Raw genomic sequence first — 26,460 nt, 5'->3', positions numbered from 1 at the left:
ACCTTCTTGTCCCCAACATGGGCCGTTACGAACTTATCGGCCATTTTTTCAAATATTTTAGTAGAATGCGCGGGCAGCTGTGAATACCATGTTAATGCTCCTCCAATGAGGGTCTCGCCGAATCTTTTCAACAAAATGAAGGATACTTGTTCCTTAGCGAGGTCATTGCCTTTCACGGCCGTGACATAGTGGGTCACATGGTCTTCGGGGTCGGTTGTGCCATCGTATATTTTCAGGTAGAGTGGCATTTTAAAGGTCTTTGGTATGGCATGTGGGGTAGCATCGTCACTGTACAGTTTCTCTACGAATCGACCAGTATCTCTCTTCGGCAAGAGCTTAGGAGCGCCCGGTATTTTATCGACCCTTTCTTGGTGTTCTCTCATTTGGTCCCGAAGTACTTTGTTCTCATTTTCAATTTCCTTCATCCTTTTCAGAATGGCCATGCATTGTTAACAACATTGTGAATAATACATGTCATTGCAGGAGGAGGAGGAAGTTGATCATGTTGCTCGTCTGCTGGTGGTATAATGCAAGTCCTTGCGCTTTCTGTAGCCGCATCCCGAATGAGCTTATGGAGGACGCTAGTTAGCGTGCCAGTTAGCCAGGCCTCAAGGAGCTTTTTTACTGCTGGTTGTGTCTCCTCCATCACGGATGTGGAGGCTCCCTTATGAAGAGATTTCGTGATGCTACAGTGAGGAGGGGTAACCCGCCTCACCTGGGGGAGGCATTGGGAGTTACGTCCTCGTCCACTACTTCAGAGCTCTCATTGATGATGCTCATGAGGTTAGTTGGGAGGTCGCTCATTATTCTCATATATTCTTTATTACCTGCCATATTAAATCTGTGTATACAAAGAAAGGAAATCTTGTTCTTGGTCTCTTTTTTTTACGTTAGCAATCCGTGTTAGTTGTAGATCTAGAGGAAACTAAAAATTTAACTAGAAAATCCCCACAGATGACGCTAAATTGTTTGACCAAAAAGTATAACTTTCGGTTAAACATTTATATTTATGTAATATTAGGTTAAACCTAGTTAATAACAATATTCCTAAATGTGGATCTTGAAAATACGGATAATGTGGGGCTGATCCAGTGGGGGATTAATAATATCGTGCATTAAATATTTCAAAAGTATGAGCAATAATAGAGGAGTAACTAGTAATAAATAACAATAAATGATATTTAAGTAAATAGAAAAAATAAATTACCTAATAATGAATGAGTTAGATGATTGTTCCTCCTGACATTGATGCGTGACAGATAAATCCTAGAATGTTCGAACTATTCTCGGATTTGATGGAAAAGTATGGAATAATATAAGCAAGAATCTTGATGAAAAGGTAATGTTTGTATCTTTGCTAGAGAGAGAGAGGTTCATCTTCTAAAAAGTGTTCTTATCAAGTGAATATCACATAGTTTTATTCATTGTCTTTTTTTCTATTTATATGGGACATACCCCAATAAACCCTAATAATAAAAGTACAAAGAATATCCAAAGGAATATTCTCTTTAATATCCTATTCTAGTAAATTAGTCGTTACAGTTCTTTCAGTCGTGCTCGACATCAACCTACGTCTGCATCTCGACCATAGGCTTCACCATCCCCTGGTCGACCTCGACTGACTCTTTTCTCGAAGTTACTTCCCACCAAGTACTAAGACAGATTTCGACCCATATAGTAGGTACCTGCAAAAGAGAAACCATGGTTAGAGAAAAAAAGGACATTTCTATCAGATGGGTGGGCATCCAGGTTCTTGTGTTTGCTGGTCCCTGAAGAAATGCTAGTATGGTGGTGGTGTTTTGGTTTTTGGAAGTATTGAAGGTGAGTTGGATTACTGGATGGTAGAGGCTTTGTGATGATTGTGTGGTGTATAACTGGATTCCTGGTTGTTTGGTGTGGGGCTAGGTTGCAGATATGGGTAATGAGGTTGTATGTGGTGTTGCTGTTTATGTTTCTTCTGATAGAGGGTATGGAAGGTGTATGTGTGTGTTTCCTTAGGAGCTAGTGCTTTTGTTTATGTTGTGATGTTTTGGATTCCAAGTGTTCCTATAGAGATGGCACAATATGCCTACTCTTATCCCCTGATTGATTTCCAACAGAAAGAGTACCAAAGGAGTTGATACCACACACTGAAAAGGAAGCAGTAGACAGGGCAGGATAACAGTGGATTCACCTGCAAAAAAGGAGGAAATTGTTAGTTAAAACCAGAGTGTCATAGTCCTTTTCCTGAAGAGTTTGGGCAAGCTGGTATAGTTGAAATTGCTACCCAAAACTTTGGTGTTTGGACTATATGGTCTGCTCCTAGGTTTCGGATGTTCAACCATATCCATTGGAATTAGAGGTGGAAGTGTGATTTGTTGAAGGCTGAAGTTTGCTTGTTTTCTTATGTCTGAAAGCTGAGGTGTTCATTTGGTCAAGTCTGGTTTGACCTCTGATTTGCCTGGGAAGGTCAAGAATGTTCTCAAAATGGGTGATTTGAGGGAGATCATGGATGAGCTTAGATAAAGAATCAGCAGGACAATTAGCTTCCCTATAAACATGAGAGCATTTGAATTTATGACACTAGGAGCATATGTCAATCAGTTTCTGCAGCTGCATCTCTAAACTCCAAGGAGGCTAGATTCATGGTTGATCCAATGAACAAGTAGTGCAGAGTCAGCTTCTAAATATACTTTGAAGTGGAAATTCTCCAGGCACCACTTCCTTCTCCAAGTGGACTTGTTATGGCATGGATAAATCTCCCCAGATGATTTCTAATAATTGCCCCTGCACCAATTTTGCTGGATTGTTGAGGGCACTGCCATCACTGTTCAACTTGACAAATCCATCCTCAGGTTCGTGCCAGGTCACCTGTGATGTGCATATGTGATGTTGTATTGTTAAGCTAGATGGACCTGTGAATTGCCTCCATATTGCCTTAGCAAAGTGGCCCAAACTAAAAATGTGATCTACTGATTCAGCTTTAGGTTTGATACAACACACATATCTAGTGACAATAGGTTGACCAAAGGAAATGACCCTATCATCAGTTGGCAATTTATTTCTGAGGGCTCTCCATATGCAAAAGGACCATTTAAAGGGGATTCTCTTATGCCATATCATCTTGTTGGTGAAGAGGATCTGTTTCTTCTTTATAACTTCTTCCCATGCTGAAGCACAAGTGAATTTACCAGAGGTAGTTGGTACCCATATAGGTTTATCAGGGGTGTGAGGAGAAAAATGAATTGGGATCTGAGTGATATCAGATATTTTGTGGGCTGGGGCTTGGTTGTAGAGCTTCTGAAGATCCCATTTTCCAGAATCCCAGAATTGAGAGACAGTGATGTTGCCTGGCCTTCCTTACTCAGTTCTGTAGCTAGCTAAAGGACATGTTCCCAACCAATTATCCCACTAAAAACTTGCATTGCCTGAATATAACCTCAAGTTTATATGTGGTTCTGCTTCTTTCTTGTTACATATCATTTTCTTCCTAGTTTTTGATTGGCCAGAGTGCTATTTCTTTGAGATTGGGTGTGATCTTTTGCAATATTTGGCTAGCAAGAAGGTGCTCCACAAAGACTGTTTTGTTCTAAAATTCCACCATTGTTTGAATTCCATAGCCTTACATACATCAGCCATAGTTCTAAAACCAACACCCCTTTCCTCTTGTGGATATGATAGCTTCTTTGAGGAAGCCCAATGGTATTTATTTTTATCCTTCTCCATACCCCAGAAAAAGTTAGCAGCCAGTCTTTTTAGTTGTTTCATGACAGTTTTGGGTGGTGAAACAGCTTATAGCAGGTGAATGGGGAGGGATTGCAGCACATATTTGATCAAAGTAGCTCTTCCTCCATAAGAAAGCATTTTGTTGTGCCATTCTCTAATTCTGCTCATGGATCCATTGAAGTGTAGAATTTTTTTTCTTCCAACTTAGAGGGGGCAACCAAGGTATGTGATTGGTGATTCTTTCTTAGTAAAACCAGTGATTTAAAAGATTCTAGAAATATTGTAGTGGAAAACACAAGTGAGAGCAGCCTTGTTTATCAACTGGCCAGAAGTATTGTTATAATCCCCTAACATTCTCATAATCTTCTTTACTTTCGTATTTGTGCATTCCTTAGTTAAAAAAATTATAGTTTATGACATTATGCATTAGTCAATATTCGAGCCGAACAAACCGAAGTTACCAGATCGAATAAACCGAAAACAAAAGGAGAAAAATCGAGTCATACCGAATTTAATTAGGTATACTATTGGTATAACATTTTAAGAAACTGAATACCGAAAATATCGAACCGAAATCCCCTCTTGATAAAATACGAAAAAAAATTCAAGACATTATGCTGAGTTCAAGCTTTTACAAATGAAACTCCATGCACAGTGTGCTAAAATTCGAGAAATTCATAGAGTTTCAATTGTGTTGTTCAAACTTCAGGAAAAAATCATGGAGTTTGAATTGTCTCCTCCCGAACTCCAAGATAATATCATAGATCTTCTCTGGAGTACAAATTTTAATATTTCTTCCTGGAGTTTGAACTGCCACAATTCAAACTTCATGATTTTTTCTTAAAGTTTGAATTGATAAAATCCAAATGAAACCAAATATAGTTAGTTTTTTGTTTTATTATTTTGACTTCTTTTTTTACATGAAATACAAGTTCATTTCCTTCAATCTATTAGAAATAAAAGATAAATTTTCTCATAAGTCGTTATATGCTTAGCAAGAGTCAAGCAAATAAAATAACCTCTTAATTATTCACTGAAATATCTATATGTGAGAAATTTCACTAAAAAACATAATAAATTCACTTTAATAAATCAAATATGTTTCTAGCTTACCTAACCTTAACAATATGTGCCAAGATGAAGATGAATCTCGAATTAGTTCGACTCTACAACATGTGTGGTCAAGATGGTCGGAAATTGCTTGTCAAACAACGATCGAGGAACTGAACATAGACATGACAAATCGAGCTTACAAGAGTAAGAAAATTCGAACAAAACGATGAAAAAACCAACTAAATCTTCTCACTAACACTACTATAACTACGAACCAGGGCCAGCCTAATGGCCAAACAAATAAAGCCGTTGCTTAGGTAGAAGAGACCAGAACTCATTTGTGGTTCTCTTGGACAAGTGTGATAGGAAATGTGTGTTTAAAAAAAGAGTGACATTTTTATATATAGCGCTCTTTTAAAGAGCGTTATACTTTAACAGAGTTTTGGCCGTTAAAGTATAGCGCTCTTTAAAAGAGCGCTATATATATATATATAACGCTCTTTTAAATCGCGCTATACAGGGCTGATAAGACAGCTATGCATAGGGCGGTATTTTTTGGGCGCTATATATATATATATATATATATATATATATATATATATATATATATATATATATATATATATAACGCCATCTGGTCTATATATGTATATTGCGGTATATAACCGCGCTATACATACATAAATAAACGCCCCCCTCCTTCTTCCCCACATTCGAACCAGACGCCCCCCCCCCCCAAAATTTCCTTCTAAAAAAATTATAGTGAACCCCACCCGTCACACAAAAAGATAAGATTGTAGGTCCCACATCCTAGTCAAGCCTTCTATTGTTGTAGTTTCCTCGTTTCGGGTTCAAATTTTCAATTCATCGACTTTCCGAAAAACATAAATCGAGGTATTCCGATTTAGTTTATGTCGAAACTCGTATAATAATGCATATTAGTTGTTTTGAATGTGTTTCCATGTTGTTTTGTATTTTTTTTTTTGCGATTAAACTAGTATGTTATTTTTATCCAGACTAAGATATTAGTGTTTTGTGTTTGTTTTGTGATTAAAATATATTTGTTATTTTTATCTTGTTTAGATTATTTATTTGCTTAAAGACTAGTGCCCTTTTAGCGTAGTAAAATGTAGAGGTCCAAAATTTTCTAACAGTTAATGTATTTGTCCATTTTTTTTAACAATATTAAGTATTTGAAAAGAAAAAAAAATGCAAGTTTCAAGGAAAGAGGGCCGTTGGAGAACAATTGGAAAAGGAATATATTTTTGGGATCCATGCCTTATTTGCGCGTGAACATTCCACAATCTTACCTCATCTATGTACCATCATTATTATAAATGGGCTCACATTCTTTCATCTCTTTTTATCTTTCTCTGCAAAAGTCTATTAACTTTTACTCTTCTATTGTTTCTTTGGCTTTCTCTACATTTCAATCTCATTGAATCACTATCACAGTATAAAAGAGCAGAATACAAGTACCATCTGTTTTATCTGTTCTCAAGTATTTTGGCGTTACATCAAGAATTTTGAAGTAGCAAAAACTTATCAAATTATCTATTTGTTGAATCAGGTTTGATTATTCTATATTTTATTATTTGCATCTACTTTTTAATTTTTTTGGATATATTTTCTTTGTAAGTATATATTATATTTTTAGTTATTTACTTGAGTTGTCAACTAGAAAATATGAATCAGGATGTTCAAAACGTCAAAAAAGGAAAAGGATTGAAACTCTAATACAATCCCAAAAAGGAGCACTTAATAAATTTGTAGCGAATAGTAAAAATTCTAAATCTTTGAAATATAATAGTTACTATGATATTGATGGTTTAGACTTATTTTCTGAATTAAAATTTTTAAGGGAAATAATACATGTAGAAGATGATACTCTAATCGATATACTTAATCATATAAAAAGACTTGATTCTTTTTCAAATGTTTATATTGCTTATAGAATAATGTTAACAATTCCTGTAACAGTTGCCTCATCGGAAAGAAGTTTTTCAAAATTAAAATTAATAAAATTTTACTTAAGATCAATAATGTCTCAAGATAGATTAAATGGATTAGCTATATTATGAATTGGAAAAGAATTATTAGAAGAAATCGAATATAAATAAATTATTAATAATTTCGCATCTCAAAAAGCTAGAAAAATAAATTTCAAATAAAATTATGAGTTTTCTTCTACAACAAAAATCTTAGGAATCCTTATTGAAGTTTGGCTTTAGGCCACAAATATCACTGAGCTGCCCCTGCTACGAACCAACAATAATTTTCAGTATCTCTCGCAAACTAGTTAAAAACTTAAAATAATTTATTCTGATGCTCAAGTGAGTAATGTATACGAAGTTAAAAATATGAGAGATTACTCAGAAGCGTAAGCATAAACGATTCACAAGTACTAGTAAATAAGGCGATTTAACTCTTACTGATTTGGACAAGTTCAGTAAGTTTAGATTGCTACTCAAAATAGTTCTACCTATAAAAAATATCACTAGAGAGTAAACTCTTGTACTTGGTGACCATTCTAATTTTGTTAAAATGTGAATAATAGGTAACATTTAGTTCTAGTTTGGATTGTGACGATAAAATTTAGTTAGGTTACATCTATTTAGGTAAATTTAAAGGAAGATATATAGTATAATTTACCATTATTTCCGATTCAACTTCTTCTATATTACGAGTATATTTCAGAGCACAGCTACCAAATATTCGATTAACATTTTATTAAGAGTTGCGTCAAGTTTAAGTAAGACGGTAAATTTGGAACAGACATAGTTAAAGTGGAAAATTGGTGGCTATTGGATCAGAAGAAGTTGATCAAAATAAAGGAAGATGGTTTAATGCACATGGGAATCAGCATCATTAAGTTCAGTCATCCAGTTGACTCGTGTTTAATTTCTGAAGTAATTAAGTGCACCAAATTATTGATTGCACACCGAAAATAGCACGAGGCCCCTCAAAATCAACAACTACAAGCCTAAAATGACCTTTGATTGGGTAGCGAACGACATTAAATTCATTTACAATATGAGATTAAAGCGTCATCGTTAGATCTTTACTTCAACTTTACTACTATTCTAAAGGATCTACAGCTCGAATAATGCAATGTTTTTTTTTCCGTTCACATATGCAATACTATTATTTCTACAAAAAAGTACTAAGAGTATTATTTTGGTCAAACTATTTGATCCAAATTAAGTGTTGATCTGGAAATCAAGGAGACATAAATTATTTCTATCTAAATCTACTTTTTACACTAATAAATAGGCTAAAAAGTCTAAGAAGAGATAATGCAGAATTTGAGGAGGTACAAATAATTTAGTCTAACTGTTATTATGATTAATACTACAATTAAATAATTTTCATAATTAGTGCGCCCAAATCAATAAACGACCTTTTTTTGGACCGGAGAAGTAGCACAAACAAAGCAAAGGAATAAAAACTCATCAATTTTGATCCAGATAAATACAATAGCTTCTTGATCGTGAATGCTTGCATTTTAATCGTCATTACTTCGAACTTTATGTATAATTGAAAGTTCTTAATTTTAAGTTTGTATCTTTATCGGGGGCGACTCAAGCACATGTGTGGCCTAAAATAAAAGTTTAAAATGAGACCGAAAAATTTAAAAGTACTGTTAAACACTTGAACTAATTAAATCTTGAGAAAAAAAGGCGAGTAATGAAGTCTGAGATTAGAGAAAGAAGGTGAATAATAATATAAAAAAGAAAGGCAAAGAAAATGTAAGGGGTTTCTCAAATATGAATATATTAGGGTAAATACTACTTTTTGTATTAGAAGTATTAAATATTTTTTTAAATCCCTATAAACTTATTTATATTATATTAAAAGTATGAACCCCTAAACTTAAAAGTTAAATTATCTATTTACCCTTCTAAATTTTTATATAAAATAATAAGACTATTAATAATTGAATCTATATTTTATATTATATTAAAAACATGAACCCATAAACTTAAAAGTTAAATTACCTATTTACCCTTCTAAATTTTTATATAAAATAATAAGACTATTAATAATTGAAAAGATAAAAAAATAAATCGGTATGCCTTTTCCTTAACATGTATGTCTTTCTAATTATGAGTAACTAAAGTTATCCCTTTTAAATTTTCTTTTAAACCGTTGGCAAACGTTAGGTAACAAGATGTCGTACTCTTTCCCTGTGACTAGAGGACTCAGATGAAGACTGCCAACAAAGGCAAAATAACAACTTACTGTTGTACGTAGGCAGCATTCATGTTATTAAAAAAAACGGAAAAGGGCCAAAACTACCCTGTTCTCTTGTTTTAGCTTGATAATGTGATAGATTGTTACAGCGAAGTAAATGATGGAAGACGAGATTTGTACAAAAGCGAAGAGATGGAAAAACAGAACGTAATGTGACTAAGATTATTGCAAAAACAAATATCATATCAATGTAAAGACAAGAGGAGTTAAATGAAAAAAGTTTAGGTGAGAAAAAAATACATATTTAATTAAGTTGTGAGAAGGAATATTTTTTATTTTGCAACTAATCTTTCAATTTAATTGTTGAGTTTATGAATAATTAGTTACAAAGAATGAAAAAGCTATTATTTATTATTTAAATACGAAATTACAAATGAAGAATTACCTTTTGAAGTCGTACATTTTTTTTTCTTTTCGTTTTCTTCAAAAATACTTTTTGTGCCATATTGTTTAGAAATTTTATGACTATTCCTCTCCCACTATCATTTTGTGAATCGGCTTTGGAGAAAAATATATATTAAGCAATTATCCTATGATAGTTATTCATTGAGTGTAATTTTAATTCCTTTAGTAGATGTTATTGTATTTCTTTTTATCACTTGCACCATGTGAAAAAATTATTAACCTAAATATAGTTTTCTGAAAAATCCTGTCTACATTCATTTTATATTTTTCGTTAAAATTCTCTTGCACAATTTTACTCCATTGAATTATTTTCAATATTTTACAAAAATTTTAGGATAGTTTTTTTTCAATTTAATGGAATCTTCCTTATTGTTAAAACATACAAATATGTGAAGAAATTTGAAAAAGGAGGACCCAATAAACCCGGTTTGATAGAGCATGATTGTTCGGCTACAAAATGAAGATTTATCTATTTTACTGGGAAGTTTATGAGAAAATGCCACAGAAACATGAGTCCAAAGTCAAGCGAAGATAATTATTCTATTTGACGGCTGATAGAGAGGATATTTGGAGCAAAATTATTTGTCTATTGTGGAGATCTAATAGTGAATTAAAATGTCCAAGTTTATAAAAATCTGTTTTGCTTGATTCGTTATTGTTGATGAACAATCAAATCTTAGCGAGAAAAGTAAAGGAAGTCGATTTTACATAGCTAAGCATACGCGTGCGACGCACTTGAGGAGAAACTAGTTATTTCTATAACGTAGGTCCGCCTCTGTCTAAGGCACAATCCTTACTTGTGATAATAGTAGAGCTGGCCCTGATCTTTATTCTAGTATTGTTGTGAATAATAATATTTACTCTTTCCGTCCCAAGTAATGTGACATTGTCAAATTGAGCGTGGAGTTTTAAAAAATATTAAATAGTATTTCTGTAACTATAAATAATTTTTTAAAACAAAAGGAGTACATATTATGGTCCTTTAAAAATTGATTTAAAATTGTGTGTGCTGGAAATTTGGGAAATCGCTTTCCCATAAGCACGCTGGACAAAGAAGGGTCCATCACGCAAACTGCAATCCTATACTCCTCAGACCAGCCGACCTATGGTCTGTGCCACAAAAAAGCTCAGTCACGTGCAAAGGCCGCTTCTCAAAGTTTCCCAGCTCGAAAAATGGCTCAACTCTTCCCATTAGAGTAGCAATTATGCACAGTTCCAATCATATGAGGTCCCGTTAATGGCTGAATTCCATTAATTCTGGAAACAAAACCATTATTTTCATGATATAACTAGTCAAATTGAATCATCATAGCATTATGACGTCGTGAAAATCTTTAATCTCAGAGCCCGAGATATATATTATTCTGCAAGGGAACCTTCCCCTTCAGATAGAAGAAGATGCCGATATTGGCAGAGGTATTGATGCCTACTTCGCCGATCTGAACCACTTCGAGTCTAATCAACAGCGGTTACAGCATATTAAGAGGGCCCAGGCCTGTATAGGAAATACACTGGTTCACGCATTACGGGTAGATTCCTCTTACCTAAGAAATGGAAGGGGGCACTTCAGAAAAATGTCTATCAATTGATCCCTATTCATTCGGTCAAAGTCTCCACTTTTCACGCCCCTCTACTAAGAGATGCACCATGTTGATAGGAATCGGCAAAGACCTTCTTGTACACGTCCTCGAGGGCAGCATTCATGGCAATCATCACTACTTTCTCCCGAGGGCATGGTATGGCTTTGTTCTTGGTCTTGTTTAATAGATGTCGAGTGCCGCACAAAAACGCCGGGGCGCAGGCTCCCGAAGAGAGAAGCCCAACGAATGTCAGATGCAAAGCCCCGCACCTCATTAAGATCATATTGGCATACTCTCCCAAAAAAGAAAGAGCAGACCCCATTGAAGACGAGAGTGAGGTACAACAAGGCCATTTCTGTCCACCGCCCTTCTCACGGAGCCGTACGTGGACGTTACCGCTCATACAGCTCCCAGCCAGCAAGCAGTTAGCCTTCCTCTACAAGGAATGGAAGTGTGGATGAATCGACATCAAATATAGGATTGTTGTTGTACACAAAGAGGATCGATTCCGTAAAAGATGAGATCAGTAAATGACAATTCACTGAAATTGCATCTTTGTGAGATCGTCAATATTGTACCGAGGGCGTCTTGAGAGTATACCGAATCAGTATAGCTATCCTTCTTCTGACACAGCAAGGCAATTTGAATTAGTATCAAAAGTAAGTACTAAATAATTTATTTTTTCCTTTACTTGTTGATGTAAAATCATCTTCCATTCAATAGAGCCGGTGAAGCTAAGAAAAGAAGCCCTTAGAAAGCAGAGCTAGACCCACACAAATGCTTAATCGAAAGCTCTGTCCTCCTTCCCCTCCTACCAGATCGAAAAGAAGAAGCTTGCTCTTCCGACCCAAAAGGCTTTTGCCGTGATATTACTGGTACGATTCAATTCAACATTTTGTTCGTTCGGGTTTGATTGTGTCGTAGCTCTATAATTCGGATTAAGTTTATCGTTGGATGAACTGCTGACCGCTTCGTAGCCTCTTTCTAGGCTGCGTTTGACTTCTTCAAAGACGAAAGACAACCGGAGTCTTTGCTCCCTGGATAAGTCTCATTCGATGTCGCAACCGATGCTTAAAAGATCTTCTTCTATCTTCTCAGTCTTCGATCGATCATTCTCTGCTTCATAGAGGAGGGGGTTCCCAGCTAACAAGGAAGCGGGATTCAAAATAGAGGTAAATTCTAAACTGGATACCAAAAAGAAAGACCACCAAAAGTAACGACCACCAAGATAGGCATAGTAATTTGTTGCATTAGTGAAAGCCATGGATCTTTTTATTATTCTAAACTGGACTCCATCTACATAAGTAGAAGCATTCAAGAATCACTTGACAGTTCTTATTTCTATTTTCCGACTCTCATCTTGTTAACTGACTTAACCGCAATACTTATCCAAAGACAGGACAAGTTGAAAGAGCTTCGGTAGTTACACTTTCTGTCTCGCGTAAGAAACTTCTTGGTCGAAGAGCCCCTTTTTACTAGTAAGGACGCAGGAAGCAAAAAAACTTGCGCGAAGGACGTTTTCTTCTCTGCCCTCTCCTCTCCAAAGGCCAAGGGAACAGCTGTATCCGTATCAAGCCTACCATCTCTTCTCACGAAAGACTTTCCATCCCGTCTCTGAAAGTTTTGCAATATAAGTGGCCCTGCTTCAAAGCCCCAGAAAACCCCCCTTACTCTCTCTCTATAAAAAAAAGTCGTGATGTCCCTTCATGGCCGGCCTTTTCAGTATGGAGCCGAAGGCGAGGGTTTCCAGCAGGCCCCCTTCTCTGGCTTTTCCTTTAAGTGACAAGGGGGTGAGGTAAGGAGTAGTATAAGAGTGGTTCGGTCATCGATAAGCCTCTCCTTATTCATTCTATAGGGCGGGGCTGCGGACCAACAATCCAGCAAAAGCGGATGCATTGGCAACACTGGCCTCCATGATAAACATTCCTGAGGGAAAGTCCACCCAATCATGATAGAACAAAGAAGCAGCCCGGTGTATTGCAACCTAATAGAAATTTTTGAGTTGACTAGAAAGATAGGAAGCTTGGAGAGCTAATGGAAAGAAATAGAAATAACAGATCTGCGATAGAAGTCGAATACAATTAAGTAACTAGGGGCATGTCTCTGCACCCCTACCTCCTTTATCACTGAGCGGTCATTTAGGGGCCTTAGCTGGTGATCCGGGCTCTTTCCCTCTCGACGATGAAGCTTATCCCCCATCGTCTCACTAGCCGAAAAGGAATTACACTAGATCTTGGCAATGGCACTCCAACAAGCTCGGCAGGGAGAGAAAGAAGAGAAGGAGAAGAGGAAGTACGACGAAAAGGGTATGAAATAGGTTGCTTGTAGCGATTGCGATTGCTTATTTGGTTGGGATTACCAGCCTGACCAAAGAATAAGATAAAAAGAAGAGTTCCCGCCTACTTCGGCGACTTCGCCCTTTAAGTGACAAGGGGGTGAGCCGCTCCTATATCTAACCACCGCTCACCCCGATCACATATTGGCACGTTCATGATGCATCATAATCAAAAGGCCGTAAAGTAAAGAAGACCTATGCATCAGTGTACTGTCATGATCACATCGCCTTTCAGAGGTTTTCCACCCTTCTGTTGAGCACCAATTGGAAATCCAATCTGACTTCTAATTGTCCAAAGAAAACAGAACCTCTTCTAGTTCAAGGTCGAAATCCTCAAACCAATCAAAATCTAAACACCATTCGTGGCATTCTTGCCTTGGCTGCAATCAAAAGGTGGCCTTATTTCAATTTGACGTGAAGAATAGAATGCCTTTCAACAACATAAGGGAAGGGGGCAAGAATAAGTTTCTATTCAGCCTCCTCTAAAGAAAACACCAACCTCGCTACCTACCGTAGCTACACTGGCCCGACCATAGAAAAATGGCGCCCCCAGAGGAAGGCTGCGGTCCAGATGGCGGCAGCGGCTGGGAAAGCGAAGGGAATAGGAAGACCTTTAGTAGATTGTTTTTAGGTCCAAGCGGTGAATCAGAAATCTTCCTTACGCCTACAAGCAAGCTGGGCGCTAGCGCATACCCCGGGGTGATCATCACCACCTGCACCTCACATCTCGGCACAGTGGAACGTGTAACCCGCCTGCTGTTCCATTCAACTACATTTGTTCCTTTAATCCATAGCTTAAAAGAACGCAGCAGCGAGGGACAACCCGCCCATACAGCCAGCGGGGAGGATGGCTCTTATGGAGCTACATTGCAACAAATCTTCTTTTTCTGCAGCATTGCTTCTATGATCTTAGGAGCACTGGCCGCCATGGCCCAAACGAAAGTAAAAAGACTTCTAGCTCATAGTTCAATTGGACATGTAGGTTATATTCGTACTGGTTTCTCATGTGGAACCATAGAAGGAATTCAATCACTACTAATTGGTATCTTTATTTATGCATCAATGACGATAGATGCATTCGCCATAGTTTTAGCATTACGGCAAACCCGTGTCAAATATATAGCTGATTTGGGCGCTCTAGCCAAAACATGAATGTTTTTCTCTCTTTCAAGAGATTCTGTCTCGGAATCCTGTCTTGAGGGGGGATGCTGCCTACAATCCTACCGAGGACTTTCTGGATTTCTTTTCCGAGAAGCGAGACGCGCTAGACAAAAACCCCGAATGGGGCCCGGTAGAGAAAGACAGAAAGGAGATCGAGTTCATTGAGCAAGTCAAACTCGATCTTGCAGCACGCGGGCGCGAGTCTCCCTATATTAAAAAATGATTCAAAAGGCGAACAGCCCCCCCAACTAGTTGTATGGGGTGGGGTGCTTGTGAAAAGCTGCTTTGGATATGAGTAATTCCTAAAAAAAGGCAAAGACTCCTAAATCCATCCCGAGCCCTTTCTTCCACCTCTCCTCTCCAATCCTCGATCAAACTTGCGATCCACTGTCTTTTTATTTGCTGAATACGTCTGTGTCAATAATTTCATAGTCATCATCATCTAAAGCTTAAACTGGAATGTAAAAAAGCAATTTCCTGCTGGTATTTCTCTTCATTTCCATCTTCTTTCGGCAAACATGATATCCATTTCCAAACGAATAAAATCCCCCAATCTCTTTTGCCTTATAGACCGAAAAAGAAATATCTTTCTCGTGAATGGAAGTATCTCTGCATAACAAGGAAAGGAAAATCAGGAAAACCAAGCAGAGAAACTACTACCACAAAAAGGAAGGGGAAAAGTTGTATAGATTCAGAGATCCGACGCTTAGGAAGGAGAGCTTATAATACTGGTCTCAATTCAGTCGAACTTATTTGACTGTCCACGAATTTTAAGAAAAAAGAAAACTTTGAACTTGTGGTATAAAATGAGGCACATATATTTTGTGTGGTTATAAATCATTGTAAATTATTTTCAAATAAAAAAGAATTTATTCTTTTTTATACGGACTAAAAGAGAAATATGTTCACGTAAATTGAAACCGGGTTATCTTTTATCACAAAGGACACCAGTTTTTTATTTGATCTTCTTCACTATGACCGCCGTATCGATTTCGTCTATTTCACACGCCATTTATGACTTCTTGCAGTTATTTACGTAGCATTCTTTGTTAGACTTAATTAACATTCTATAATTTCAATTAATTCGACCTAAGGAAGGCAGAGCAAACAAATTAGTCTAACCTTTTGGACTCTTGGAGGGATGTGAATGTACGATTTAAAGTCAATGGTCACATAATATTCAGTAAAAATTCGTACCCAATGTTTACCTTAAGCCAACAACTAACTTTAGTAATTAGAAATTATAGTAGAAATATATCACTTAATTATAATTAAATAAAATGTGTATATGCAACACATGTACATGTCATGTATTTACCAATTTTGGTGTAAACGCCAAATGTGTGTAAATTTTTATTGATAATATACTTTAGACAAACTTAATAGAAATATCTGTATTTATTTAAAATCTTTTAAACCATATATAAAGAGTTATGCTGAACAATGCCCATTCCCCTTTTAGGGACGGCCCGGCGAATTTTGTGGCCTAAAGCTAAATTTATGAGGAGCCTTAATTTTTAAAATTTATTTATTTATTTGAAGTCTATTTTTTTAACCTTTCTTAGATACAAAGTAATTAATAATTTTTTTATAATTAATAATTCCTAATAAGTATTTTTCAGTTGACAATATAACTAATCCATTTAATCTTTCTTGAGACATTATTGATGTTAGGTAATATTTTATCAATTTTAATTTTGACAACTTCTTTCCGCTGAAACAATGGTAATAAGAATTATTAACATTATTTCATAAGCAATATAGACATTTGAAAAAGAATAAACTATTTATATTTGATTGAGTGTATCAATTAAACTACTACTCCATCTTTCAATTGTACTATTTTTCTTGATACTTTTAATTCAGAAAATAAATCTAAATCATCAATATCGAATTGATTATTATGCTTTAAGGAACATTCGATATTTTTTCAAATTTTCATCATCTAGTGATCTTAGTTTTTACCGCTAAATAGAAAATTAAAAATATTTTCATATGCTTTGAATTGTTTAAATCTAATTTGAAGGGAAAAAATAGTCTTTGTCTACTATGTATAAAAGTAATCAATTCTAAAAGGCTTTTCGAAAGATTTTGAGATTTCATTATCACCATTCTTATCAAATTGTCACTTTCTATATATCACACATTTGTTACAAAATTCGGGTTCGATATTTATTTCAAGTGTAATTTCCTTGGCAGAAATTATAGTAATTTCATATCCTTCTTCAATAAATCAAACTTTTTCACTTCATAATTTTTTTTAAAACTTATACATAGCCTATTAGGTGCAATAAAATATGAGACTCTTATAAATGTAAGACTTAAAACAGTTGTGTTACTTACTTTATGGAAGAACTGTCCCTAGACTTCGAGCACTCAAACAAGTAAACGATACTGTTGTTTTTCTCCGGTAAAAACCTGTGGGGTCTTGTTGCATACTTCACACAGCTAAGTGACAATTTGAGATGCGTATAATATTTTTAACCATGATTTAATGTAAACCATACACGAATAACATATGTAATATCACCGCTCTGTTGCATATGCTGGATAATTTTTTTGTCGTTTTTCTCCTGGTCGCATATTTTATTTTAGAAGTAATTCAAAAGTCACTACCGCTAAAACCATTAACTTTTTGTAGTTTGCAATAAATATTTTTTGCTAAATAATTATCATGATTAAGTGATTTTAATATTTAAAAATTATCTTAATTGATTATGATTAAATGTAAAAAATTCATGTACAATACATATTTATATTTATTTATTTATTTGGTGTAAATGAGAAAACGATTTCACCATATTTCAAACAAGTAATATTTTCTTAAAATTCATATTTAAGACTTCCTCTAAGTTAAATTTTCTCAAGTCATCAAAATTCCAGCGGATGAGGTGGCAACTGGCAACTGGCAACGGCAAGTGCTCCGTAACGAAGAAAAGGACCGTGTCGGGTGCTACGTAGTTACTATAGTAGGGTACCTTTTTGTCGTCAACTCCTCAACTAACGCCGTTCCTTCTCACCTAAACGGACGTCGTGACTATTAACGCCGTCTCATTTTCACTCTCATAGTCTCATCGTACAGTACGCACTACTCTTTTCACAGTGTTGTTTCTTAGAGAGAGAAAATGCGACTGAAATAGTACTAATACTGTATGTGAACCTGCTCTTTGCTTTATCTTCTCTTTCGCTTTTTCACTCTCCACCATTTCTTCCTCCAACTCCACTGCCATATCTTTACAATCTGTCTGTCCATTTTAGCCCGTTTACTTCACTGTTACTACAATCATTTGCATCTAGGATCTTGCTTTTTACTACTGGATTTTAGACAAAAATTGTGGGTTGGGTTTTACTATGGGGAGTGTATCATCTGAAGAAGGTTCAGATCAGCAGAGTGAGCGATGTGGGAGCTACAGTTTAAGTGCTGATGTGAGTGAGTCCGAAAGTTCTTCTAGCAGTTTCTCCTGTCGGCGCTATGACGCTGAGGGCGCGTCCAGCTCTATGGCGTCGTCTCCACTCGCTTGTCGGAGATTCGCCGCAAAATCGGAGTTCCCAGCCCCAATGATACCACCATTCATGTTCCCGGTCATTGGCGGGAAAGATGTAGTGCTCTGTAATGACAAGTCCGAGAAACGCCAAGCAGATTTATCTGGTTTGTGCATTTTATGAAATTTGGTTTTTAAAGATTGTAATGGACTTCATTATTGCCTTTATTGACTAGATTTGTTACTGCATATGTTGATGTGTGTTACATTTACTGCTGTCGTGCCTTTACTCTTATTTTTATAGAATGTAGGTTATTGTTTTGATTTTTTTGGGTTTTGTTTGATTTAGAAATTGATCTGATGAAGGAGAGATTTGCTAAGCTGCTACTTGGTGAGGACATGTCTGGAGGGGGTAAAGGGGTTTGTACGGCACTTGCAATCTCAAACGCTATTACAAATCTTTCTGGTTAGTGTAAAAAGAAAAAAGAGATTAAAATTTTACATCTGGTTTTGTATTGAAATTGGGTTTTTTGTGTGTGATGATTGTAGCTACTATATTTGGGGAATTATGGAGGTTGGAACCACTGGCTGCTCAAAAGAAGGCAATGTGGTGTAGGGAAATGGAGTGGTTGTTGTGTGTGAGTGACTCTATTGTCGAGCTTGTGCCTTCTATTCAACAGTTTCCTGGAGGAGGCACGTATGAAGTAATGGCGACGCAACCGCGTTCTGATTTATATCTGAACTTGCCTGCTTTGAAGAAACTTGATGCCATGTTGATTAGCATACTTGATGGATTTCGTGACAGAGAGTTTTGGCATGTGGATCGAGGCATAGTTTTAGGTGATGGAGAAGACTGTGACTCCTATACTTCGGGCATTGGGTTTGGTAGGCCTTCAGTTCGGCAGGAAGAGAAGTGGTGGCTGCCATGCCCTAAAGTTCCCCCAAAAGGGCTGTCAGAAGAAGCAAGGAAGAGATTGCAGCAGTGTAGGGATTGCACAAACCAGATATTGAAGGCAGCATTGGCGATCAACAGTAATGTACTTGCTGAGATGGAGACTCCAAGTGCCTATGTCGAATCTTTGCCGAAGGTTGGAACCAGTTGAATAGCTTACTTAAAGTTAAATTTACTGGCATGCCTTAATCTGAAAAAATGGGCTGGTATACACAGCCAATGTCGGTTACTTTAAATACTATATCTTGACTTGCTGTGATTCTTTTGCCGCCTTCATTGCGCGCCACTGGTTATTGTTGCTGTATCCGTTATTTAAATCGCTTCCAAAAAATGAGTTGAAGTAGGTTCTCTGGTGTCTAATGTAAATTGTGATCTAACATTGATGGTGTAGAAAAGAAAAACCTGTTAAAGGTAACAAAATGAAGTTTCCGTATTATATCAAACGATCTCTAATATTAATTTTCAGAAAATCTGTTTTCTTTTTCCTGAATTTGCAGTTCTCCTCATATAGTTCCAACAACTTTTTTGACCATCCCCTGGGAAGGAGGTTCTTGTGCATTTAATACCGGTCAAAGGAAACAAAATAAAGTTTCCTTGTTATATAAAAAATCTCGAAAATTAATTTTCAGATAATTTCTTTCTTTTTTCCCTGCATTCACAGTTGTTATCCTCGTGTAGTTCCAACAGCTTTTTGGCCCATCCCTTTGACAAGGAGCTTCTCGAGCATTTAGTACCATTAATATGTAGCTTTATTCTTCATCAAGATTAGCTGTTTAAGTGCATGCACCCGAACATTGAAATGAACATTCTTCTCAAAGTTTGGGAGCACATATAATGCAAGTTAATGCGTGCTGTCTGCATATGGGTATTCAGATATCCTCCCGAGGACAATTTAGAGTACATGTTTGATGAAAAGAATTGTTCTTTTACTTGTCAGTTGCAACTGCTCATTTCTTTAAGTGTTTCTTAAATTCTTATTGCAGAGTGGAAAAGCTTGTTTAGGTGATATCATCTATCGCTACATCACTGCTGACAAGTTCTCACCTGAATGTCTTCTTGATTGCCTGGACTTGTCATCGGAGCACCATACGCTGGAAGTGGCAAATAGAATTGAGGCTGCTGTGCATGTTTGGACGCTCAAGGATCAGAAGAAACATCCACATAAAAGGAAATCTAAACGCAAATCATGGGGAGGGAAGGTCAAGGGCCTTGTTAGAGATGGTGATAAGAATCAGTATCTGGCAGAACGAGCAGAAACACTCTTGCATAGTCTCAGGCTTCGCTTCCCTGGTCTTCCTCAAACTGCACTTGACATGAACAAGATACAGTATAACAAGGTAGGTGATGCAAACTCTTATGTAGAGCAATTGACAAGTAGAGCAGATATGAGACATAGTGCGATATTTATTTTGAGAAGAGAAGAAATATTATGAGTCATTTCTTCATCAAAAAGAAATATTATGAGTCATTTCTTGCTTAATAATAACTGACTATGCAATGGGGCATTTAGGCAGCGGAAATTCTAGTTATTCATGGCCTCAAGATGTGAAGAGTACCTTTAATCTAATGTTATGGAACTTTATTCTTGGTACTATTTCTATATCTTGAATAGTGATTTCATGAAATGTTTCTATGGCATCAGAAGCAGCGTATAAAGTAGTGTGAGAAGAGAGGAAATGAATTTTTAGTCCATTTATCGCAAATGCAATAACAATTGGCTAGATAGGGGACACAAGTGTCTTTATCTATTCTGCTCTCTGAAAACGTGGTGTGTTCTACTGCAGGATGTTGGGCAGTCAATACTTGAGAGCTACTCAAGGGTCATGGAGAGCTTGGCATTTAACATTATGGCAAGGATTGATGATGTGTTATACGTAGATGATGCAACAAAACGTTGTGCTGCCGCAGAGTCCATATCCCTTTTCAATAGGGGGGGTTTGGGTGGTCTTCCAGTCCAAAAGCGGATGTCACCAAGCCCTTTTTCTATTCAGCACTCTCCTTATGCCTCTCCATTTGCTACACCAACCTTTTGCTTATCTCCCCTGATTGGTAGCCCAGGGAAGGCAGTTTCTCCTTCTAAGGCTGGTTCCAAGGTACCGCCAACGGATAAACTCGAGAAAGCGATGCCAACGGATTTGGATAAATTGTGGTCATATGCAGGGAACCTTAGTGCAAGAAGACCTTCTAAGGATGCTCCTGAACGAGACTGAGAACTAACAGATGACTAGTCGAGGCTGCCGTGATCTCGATTATGCTCTTTTTCATGTATATTTCTTTTAGGATAGTGCGTTGTTTAAAATTTTCACCCTGATCTTCATCGGTTGTTACATTGAGAAGGATAGCATTAATGTAGTTGCACAGTTTTCGCCTGGCAAGTGAAAGATAGCAGCTTTCTTGTGGTATAGAAAGAAGAAATTGCTGCTTGACTAGCTACCATTAGATGTAGCAAAGTTAATTGCATCTTAATGGTGATTGCTCCATGGCATAACGTTTTATATTTCAGTCTACAATATTTGCACTCTGACATACTAGCCGGAAGCGAAGTAGGTGTTTTTAGTACTTACCAAATATCTCAATTATTATCACCCTCAGTTCATCTCTAATGGGCTGTGGGGCGTACTTCCAAATTTTCCAATAATAATTGTCCTACTTTTATGTATACGGTCGAAATCGGGTATATTCGATTTCGTTGGCAGGGGAGTTGCCCCGAGGGTAACCTCATAATAGATCGGGCTCGAGCTCGAAGATAGAACATCAAGCCTGGAGATCGAAGTGTTCATTGAGATAGAGGCCAACAACAATCGAGATCAAGCATGACTGACTTCGAGTAAGGCGTAATAACGGAATGACGATAATAACGGAATGACGAGATATCAATAACTGGTCGAAGATTACGGCGAAAATCCCGAAACAAATCAAATCAAAGCGGTTATTAGTGACAATCATGGGATCTACTTCCGTTATTAGAGTTGTATCTTATTTAGGATTCCTCTATTATATAAAGAGGGATATCATTCACTTGGAAGGGGCAAAATGATTATTCACTGATAAGAATATACACATACGTTACTTTCTTTGTTTTACTTATTGTTCATCACTGTTCATTGCTGTTTGTTCCATCCTCTACTGTTCTTATTAACTAACCTCGAGACTATCTCGAATCGAGGTCGATGCATTATTTGCAGACTAGTTTGATTTATTTTATTGTCCAATTTATCTATTTAATTCGTTGTTTATCAATTGGTACTGGGTTAAATCACATATCCTTAAAATCACAATATAAGTTTAATTGTTACTCAATTTTTAGGGTAAACAGTTTGGCGCCCATCGTGGGGCTAAAGATAATAGTGATTGTTCAGTACTGATTCTGGTAAAACACACTACTTTACGCTTGTTCTTGTCAAGTATCTTTGCTTTAAGGTTAAAACATGTCAAACTCACAAAATGCATCCACTCACGGTGACAATGGCCTCGGACTCCACGGTGAAAACGAAAATGTGATTGCTCCAGGAGTCGAGGTGCCACAGGCTAATCTCGGGGGAGCACCGGTTGCCAACCCAGTCGATGTCAGTTCACACGTTGCTTTAAATGTGGACCTAGGCACAGATCTCGATGGGAGTGTACGCATAAAAGGCCGATCTAGTGACCTAGGCTCATTTGCAGGAAACGTTCAAGATTTTCAGGAAATACAACATGAAGCTCAACCCCGAGAAATGTGCTTTCGGGATCGGTTCGGGCAAGTTCCTTGGCTTCATGGTATCGAATCGGGGGATCGAGATCAACCCCGATAAAATCAAGGCCATCGAAGACATCACCGTCGTGGACAGTGTAAAAGCCGTGCAGAGGCTAACTGGACGGATAGCTGCCTTAGGCCGATTCATTTCGAGGTCGTCGGATCGACCACAAATTTTTCTCTCTACTAAAAAAGAAGAACGATTTCGCCTGGACCCCGGAATGCCAACAAGCATTGGAGGAATTGAAGTGATACCTATCGAGCCCATCACTGCTTCACACTCCAAAGGCAGATGAGAAACTTTACTTGTACTTGGCAGTATCAGAAATCGCGGTAAGTGATGTCCTAGTTCGAGAAGAGCAAGGTACGTAATTTTCCGTTTATTATGTAAGTCGAACCTTAGGAGAAGCAGAAACTAGATATCCACACTTAGAGAAATTGGCACTTGCACTGATAAGCGCCTCTAGAAAGTTAAGACCATACTTTCAATGTCACCCATATGCGTACTAACCACTTACCCACTTCGTAATATTTTGCACAAGCCCGTACAATCGGGCCGATTGGCCAAATGGGCCATCGAACTCAGTGGGTACGATATCGAATATCAACCCCGGACGACCATCAAGTTTCAAATTTTAGTGGACTTTGTGTCCGATTTCACACCAACCCTCGAAGTTGAAAATGAACTCTTGTTAAAATCGGGTACATCATCGGGGGTATGGACCCTTTTCACGGACGATGCTTCGAATGTGAAGGGGTCCGGGTTAGGCATCGTTTTGAAGCCGCCCACGGGTAGCACTATTAGGTAATCTATCAAAACTTTTAGGTTGACTAACAATGAGGCCGAGTACGAAGCCATGGTTGCAGGTCTCGAGCTAGCTAAAAGCTTGGGAGCAGAAGTCATTGAAGCCAAGTGTGACTCTTTACTGGTGGTGAACCAAGTAAAAAAAAACCTTCGAAGTTCGAGAGGATATAATGCAAAGGTATTTGGACAAGCTGTAGGTAACCTTGCACCGTTTCAAGGAATGGACTTTACAGCATGTACCTCGAGAACAAAGCAGCGAGGCCGATGCACTTGCAAATTTGGGGTCATCGGTCGAGGAATATGAGATCAGCTCGGGGACTATCGTTCAAATCTCGAGATCCGTGATCGAGGAAGGTCACACCGAGATAAACTCTACAAGCTTAACCTAGGATTGGAGGAATAAATATATTAAATACTTGAAGAGCGGAAAGCTCCCATAGGACCCTAATGAGTCGAGGGCCCTATGAACCAAAGCTGCTCGATTCACATTGGCTGAAGATGGAACATTATACAGAAGGACATTCGATGGACCATTGGAAGTATGCTTAGGACAAGGAGACACCAATTATGTTTTACGAGAGGTCCATGAAGGCACTTGTGGGAACCACTCCGACGCCGAATCACTGATTCACAAAATCATTAGAGCAGGATACTACTGGGATAGCATGGAAAAAGACACTATGGAGTTTGTTCGAAAATGTGATAAATGTCAAAGGTTTGCATCGATGATCCATCAGCCCGGAGAACAACTTCATTCAGTCCTATCTACATGGCCATTCATGAAATGAAGGATGGATATCGTCGGCCCTCTGCCATCGGCCCCAGGTAAAGCTAAATTCATTTTATTTATGACTGTCTATTTCTCTAAATGGGTTGAAGCACATGCGTTCGAGAAAATGAGAGAGAAAGAGGTTATAGACTTCATCTGGGATCACATCGTATGTCGATTTGGGATACCTGCCGAAATAGTGTGTGACAATGGAAAACAATTTATCGGCAGCAAGGTAACGAAATTTCTCGAAGACCACAAAATAAAAAAAATATTATCAACGCCGTATCACCCTAGTAGGAACGGACTGGCCGAATCGACGAACAAGACTATCATTTAAAACCTAAAGAAAAGGTTGAACAACATCAAAGTCCAGTACGGGGCAACCCCGTTCTCCTTAGTATATGGCTCCAAAGCCTTGATTCCAGTCAAAGTCGGGGAACCCAGTGCCAGGTTTCGACATACAATAAAAGAATCAAATCACGAGACTATGAATACTAGCCTCAAATTATTGGATGAAAAATGAGAAGTCGCACTCGTTCGAATGGTTGCACAAAATAACGAATCGAAAGATACTACAATAGGAGAACCAACCTTCGCCACTTCAGAGTCGGGGACTTAGTCCTGAGAAAAGTTAACATCAACACTCGAGATCCTAATGAAGGGAAACTCGGCCCAAATTGGGAGGGACCCTACCAAGTCCTCGACATAGTCGGAAAGTGATCTCATAAGCTCGGCATGATGGACTGCGAACAACTGCCAAATAATTGGAACATATCGCTTCTCAAACGGTATTATTGCTAAGACATCGAGACCTCAGATTTTAAAGCACGCGTTGCACTCTTTTTCCCTTAGATCGATTTTTGTCCCAAGTGGTTTTTTCCGGCGAGGTTTTTAACGAGGCAACAATTATGTGCTAACTGAGGACAATTCAATAGTATCCAAGGCTTCTTTACAATCAACCTCGAATACTGGAGGGCATCACCCTCGGATGTTACACTTTCGAGGAAATCACTTCGGTCGAATGAATCGTGTCCATATAGATTAGCCGAGCCCCGATGGCAAAACATGTACGCATGTATAAATTATACAAAGAAGCATTGTTTCTATATCAAACATCTTATGTCTCCAAGAAAATTTTCTACTATACAAGCTCTATACTTATGATTTTGTGAGAAATGACTCAAGGGCCAAGTGCAAATATACCTCGTACACTCGGGTACTGCCGTCGACGATCGACATATTCGAGTAATCTAAACTCAAATTCATAAGACCTCAGAGAGGTACCCCTTGATCTATAGGCCAAGGCCATTATTCTTGGGGACTAACACTTCGAACAATTTCAAAGTGTTATTGGGAAATAAGCCCAAGAGGCATACCCAAAAGCTACAGCCAAATTAAGGCGGCTCGGAGACGTCCGAATCCTGCAATAAAAATAGGCCTTCGGATTCTTTGAAAAACTGGTTAAAAAAGGCTACCCTCGGCAAGTAATCAAAAGGGCTTCGATAAAATCAACCCTCGAAAAACCTTAAGAGGTATCAATCTATCTTAACACAAACGTGCTAAGGCACAAAAAGCAAAGGGGTTTCAATCGACATCGAACCCTAAAAAAACTCAATGGGTAAAGAATACGTGTTAAGGCATAACGAAATTTTTTACTAAGTCTTATAAGCCGAAAAAAGGAAAAAATAGCCATATTTTAGAGGCCATATCGGCCCAATCTAAAGAGCCTAAGGGCCAATACACTTAGAGTTCGAGATTTTGTTCTCACTCAATTCAGACCTAAGGGTTCCACTATTCCGAACTCAAATAAAACTAACTTGAATACATCTCAAGGATTCATCATTATTTGATATAAAACCTTAAGGGGTCTGTTACTGTGAGTTTGAAACTTACTCGAACTCGACTATAAAAATAGTACAATTACGGCTTCGATCAAGCCATCCGAAATCAAAATCCCGAACATATTGTTGAGCTCGGGGACTCACCCTCGCTTAACTAAACAAACCTAAGGGTTTTTTCTACTATGAGTTTGAGCTATTGCTCACTCGATTATAGAGGCTACAACAACCTGACTGCAACAAAATTTTCACAAGGCAATGGCAAAACAGAATTTATCATAGATCATTAATCGGAGACCAAACGGAAAGAAAAGGAATCTTTCATATATGCAAAGTATTTACAAAGGCCACACATGGTCTTACACAAAAATCAAAGGGAGAAAAA

The 26,460-nt window shown here is 37.6% G+C and overlaps 1 protein-coding gene across 2 annotated transcripts; it reads left to right on the top strand.

Annotated features, from left to right (window-relative positions):
* Positions 1-17,566: 17,566 nt before the first annotated feature.
* On the top strand, positions 17,567-21,412 carry LOC107824064 (rop guanine nucleotide exchange factor 1-like). 2 transcript variants are annotated; one of them, XM_075238153.1, is made up of 5 exons: positions 17,567-18,142; positions 18,325-18,441; positions 18,525-19,063; positions 19,911-20,264; positions 20,712-21,412. In XM_075238153.1, exons 1-5 carry the CDS (start codon positions 17,845-17,847, stop codon positions 21,135-21,137), a joined length of 1,734 nt encoding a protein of 577 aa, XP_075094254.1. In that variant the 5' UTR covers positions 17,567-17,844; the 3' UTR covers positions 21,138-21,412. The 2 variants fall into 2 exon arrangements, with proteins under 2 accessions (XP_075094254.1, XP_075094255.1); XM_075238154.1 differs by lacking the exon at positions 18,325-18,441 and having other exon boundaries at positions 17,607-18,142.
* Positions 21,413-26,460: the final 5,048 nt, after the last annotated feature.

This window comes from Nicotiana tabacum, chromosome 19 (assembly GCF_000715075.1).
Source record: "Nicotiana tabacum cultivar K326 chromosome 19, ASM71507v2, whole genome shotgun sequence".
NCBI classification, from domain to species: domain Eukaryota; kingdom Viridiplantae; phylum Streptophyta; class Magnoliopsida; order Solanales; family Solanaceae; genus Nicotiana; species Nicotiana tabacum.
The sequence above is the reverse complement of the archived record's forward strand: the minus strand, read 5'-3'. Positions and strand labels throughout refer to the sequence as shown.

What these genes read in the sequence shown, in the direction of transcription:
- LOC107824064 (XM_075238153.1), top strand. Translation starts at nt 17,845, where the DNA reads ATGGGGAGTGTATCATCTGAAGAAGGTTCAGATCAGCAGAGTGAGCGA. An exon ending in CGCTATTACAAATCTTTCTG is followed by an intron (nt 18,442 to 18,524) that starts GTTAGTGTAAAA and finishes TGATGATTGTAG; the next exon opens with CTACTATATTTGGGGAATTA. An exon ending in ATGTCGAATCTTTGCCGAAG is followed by an intron (nt 19,064 to 19,910) that starts GTTGGAACCAGT and finishes TTCTTATTGCAG; the next exon opens with AGTGGAAAAGCTTGTTTAGG.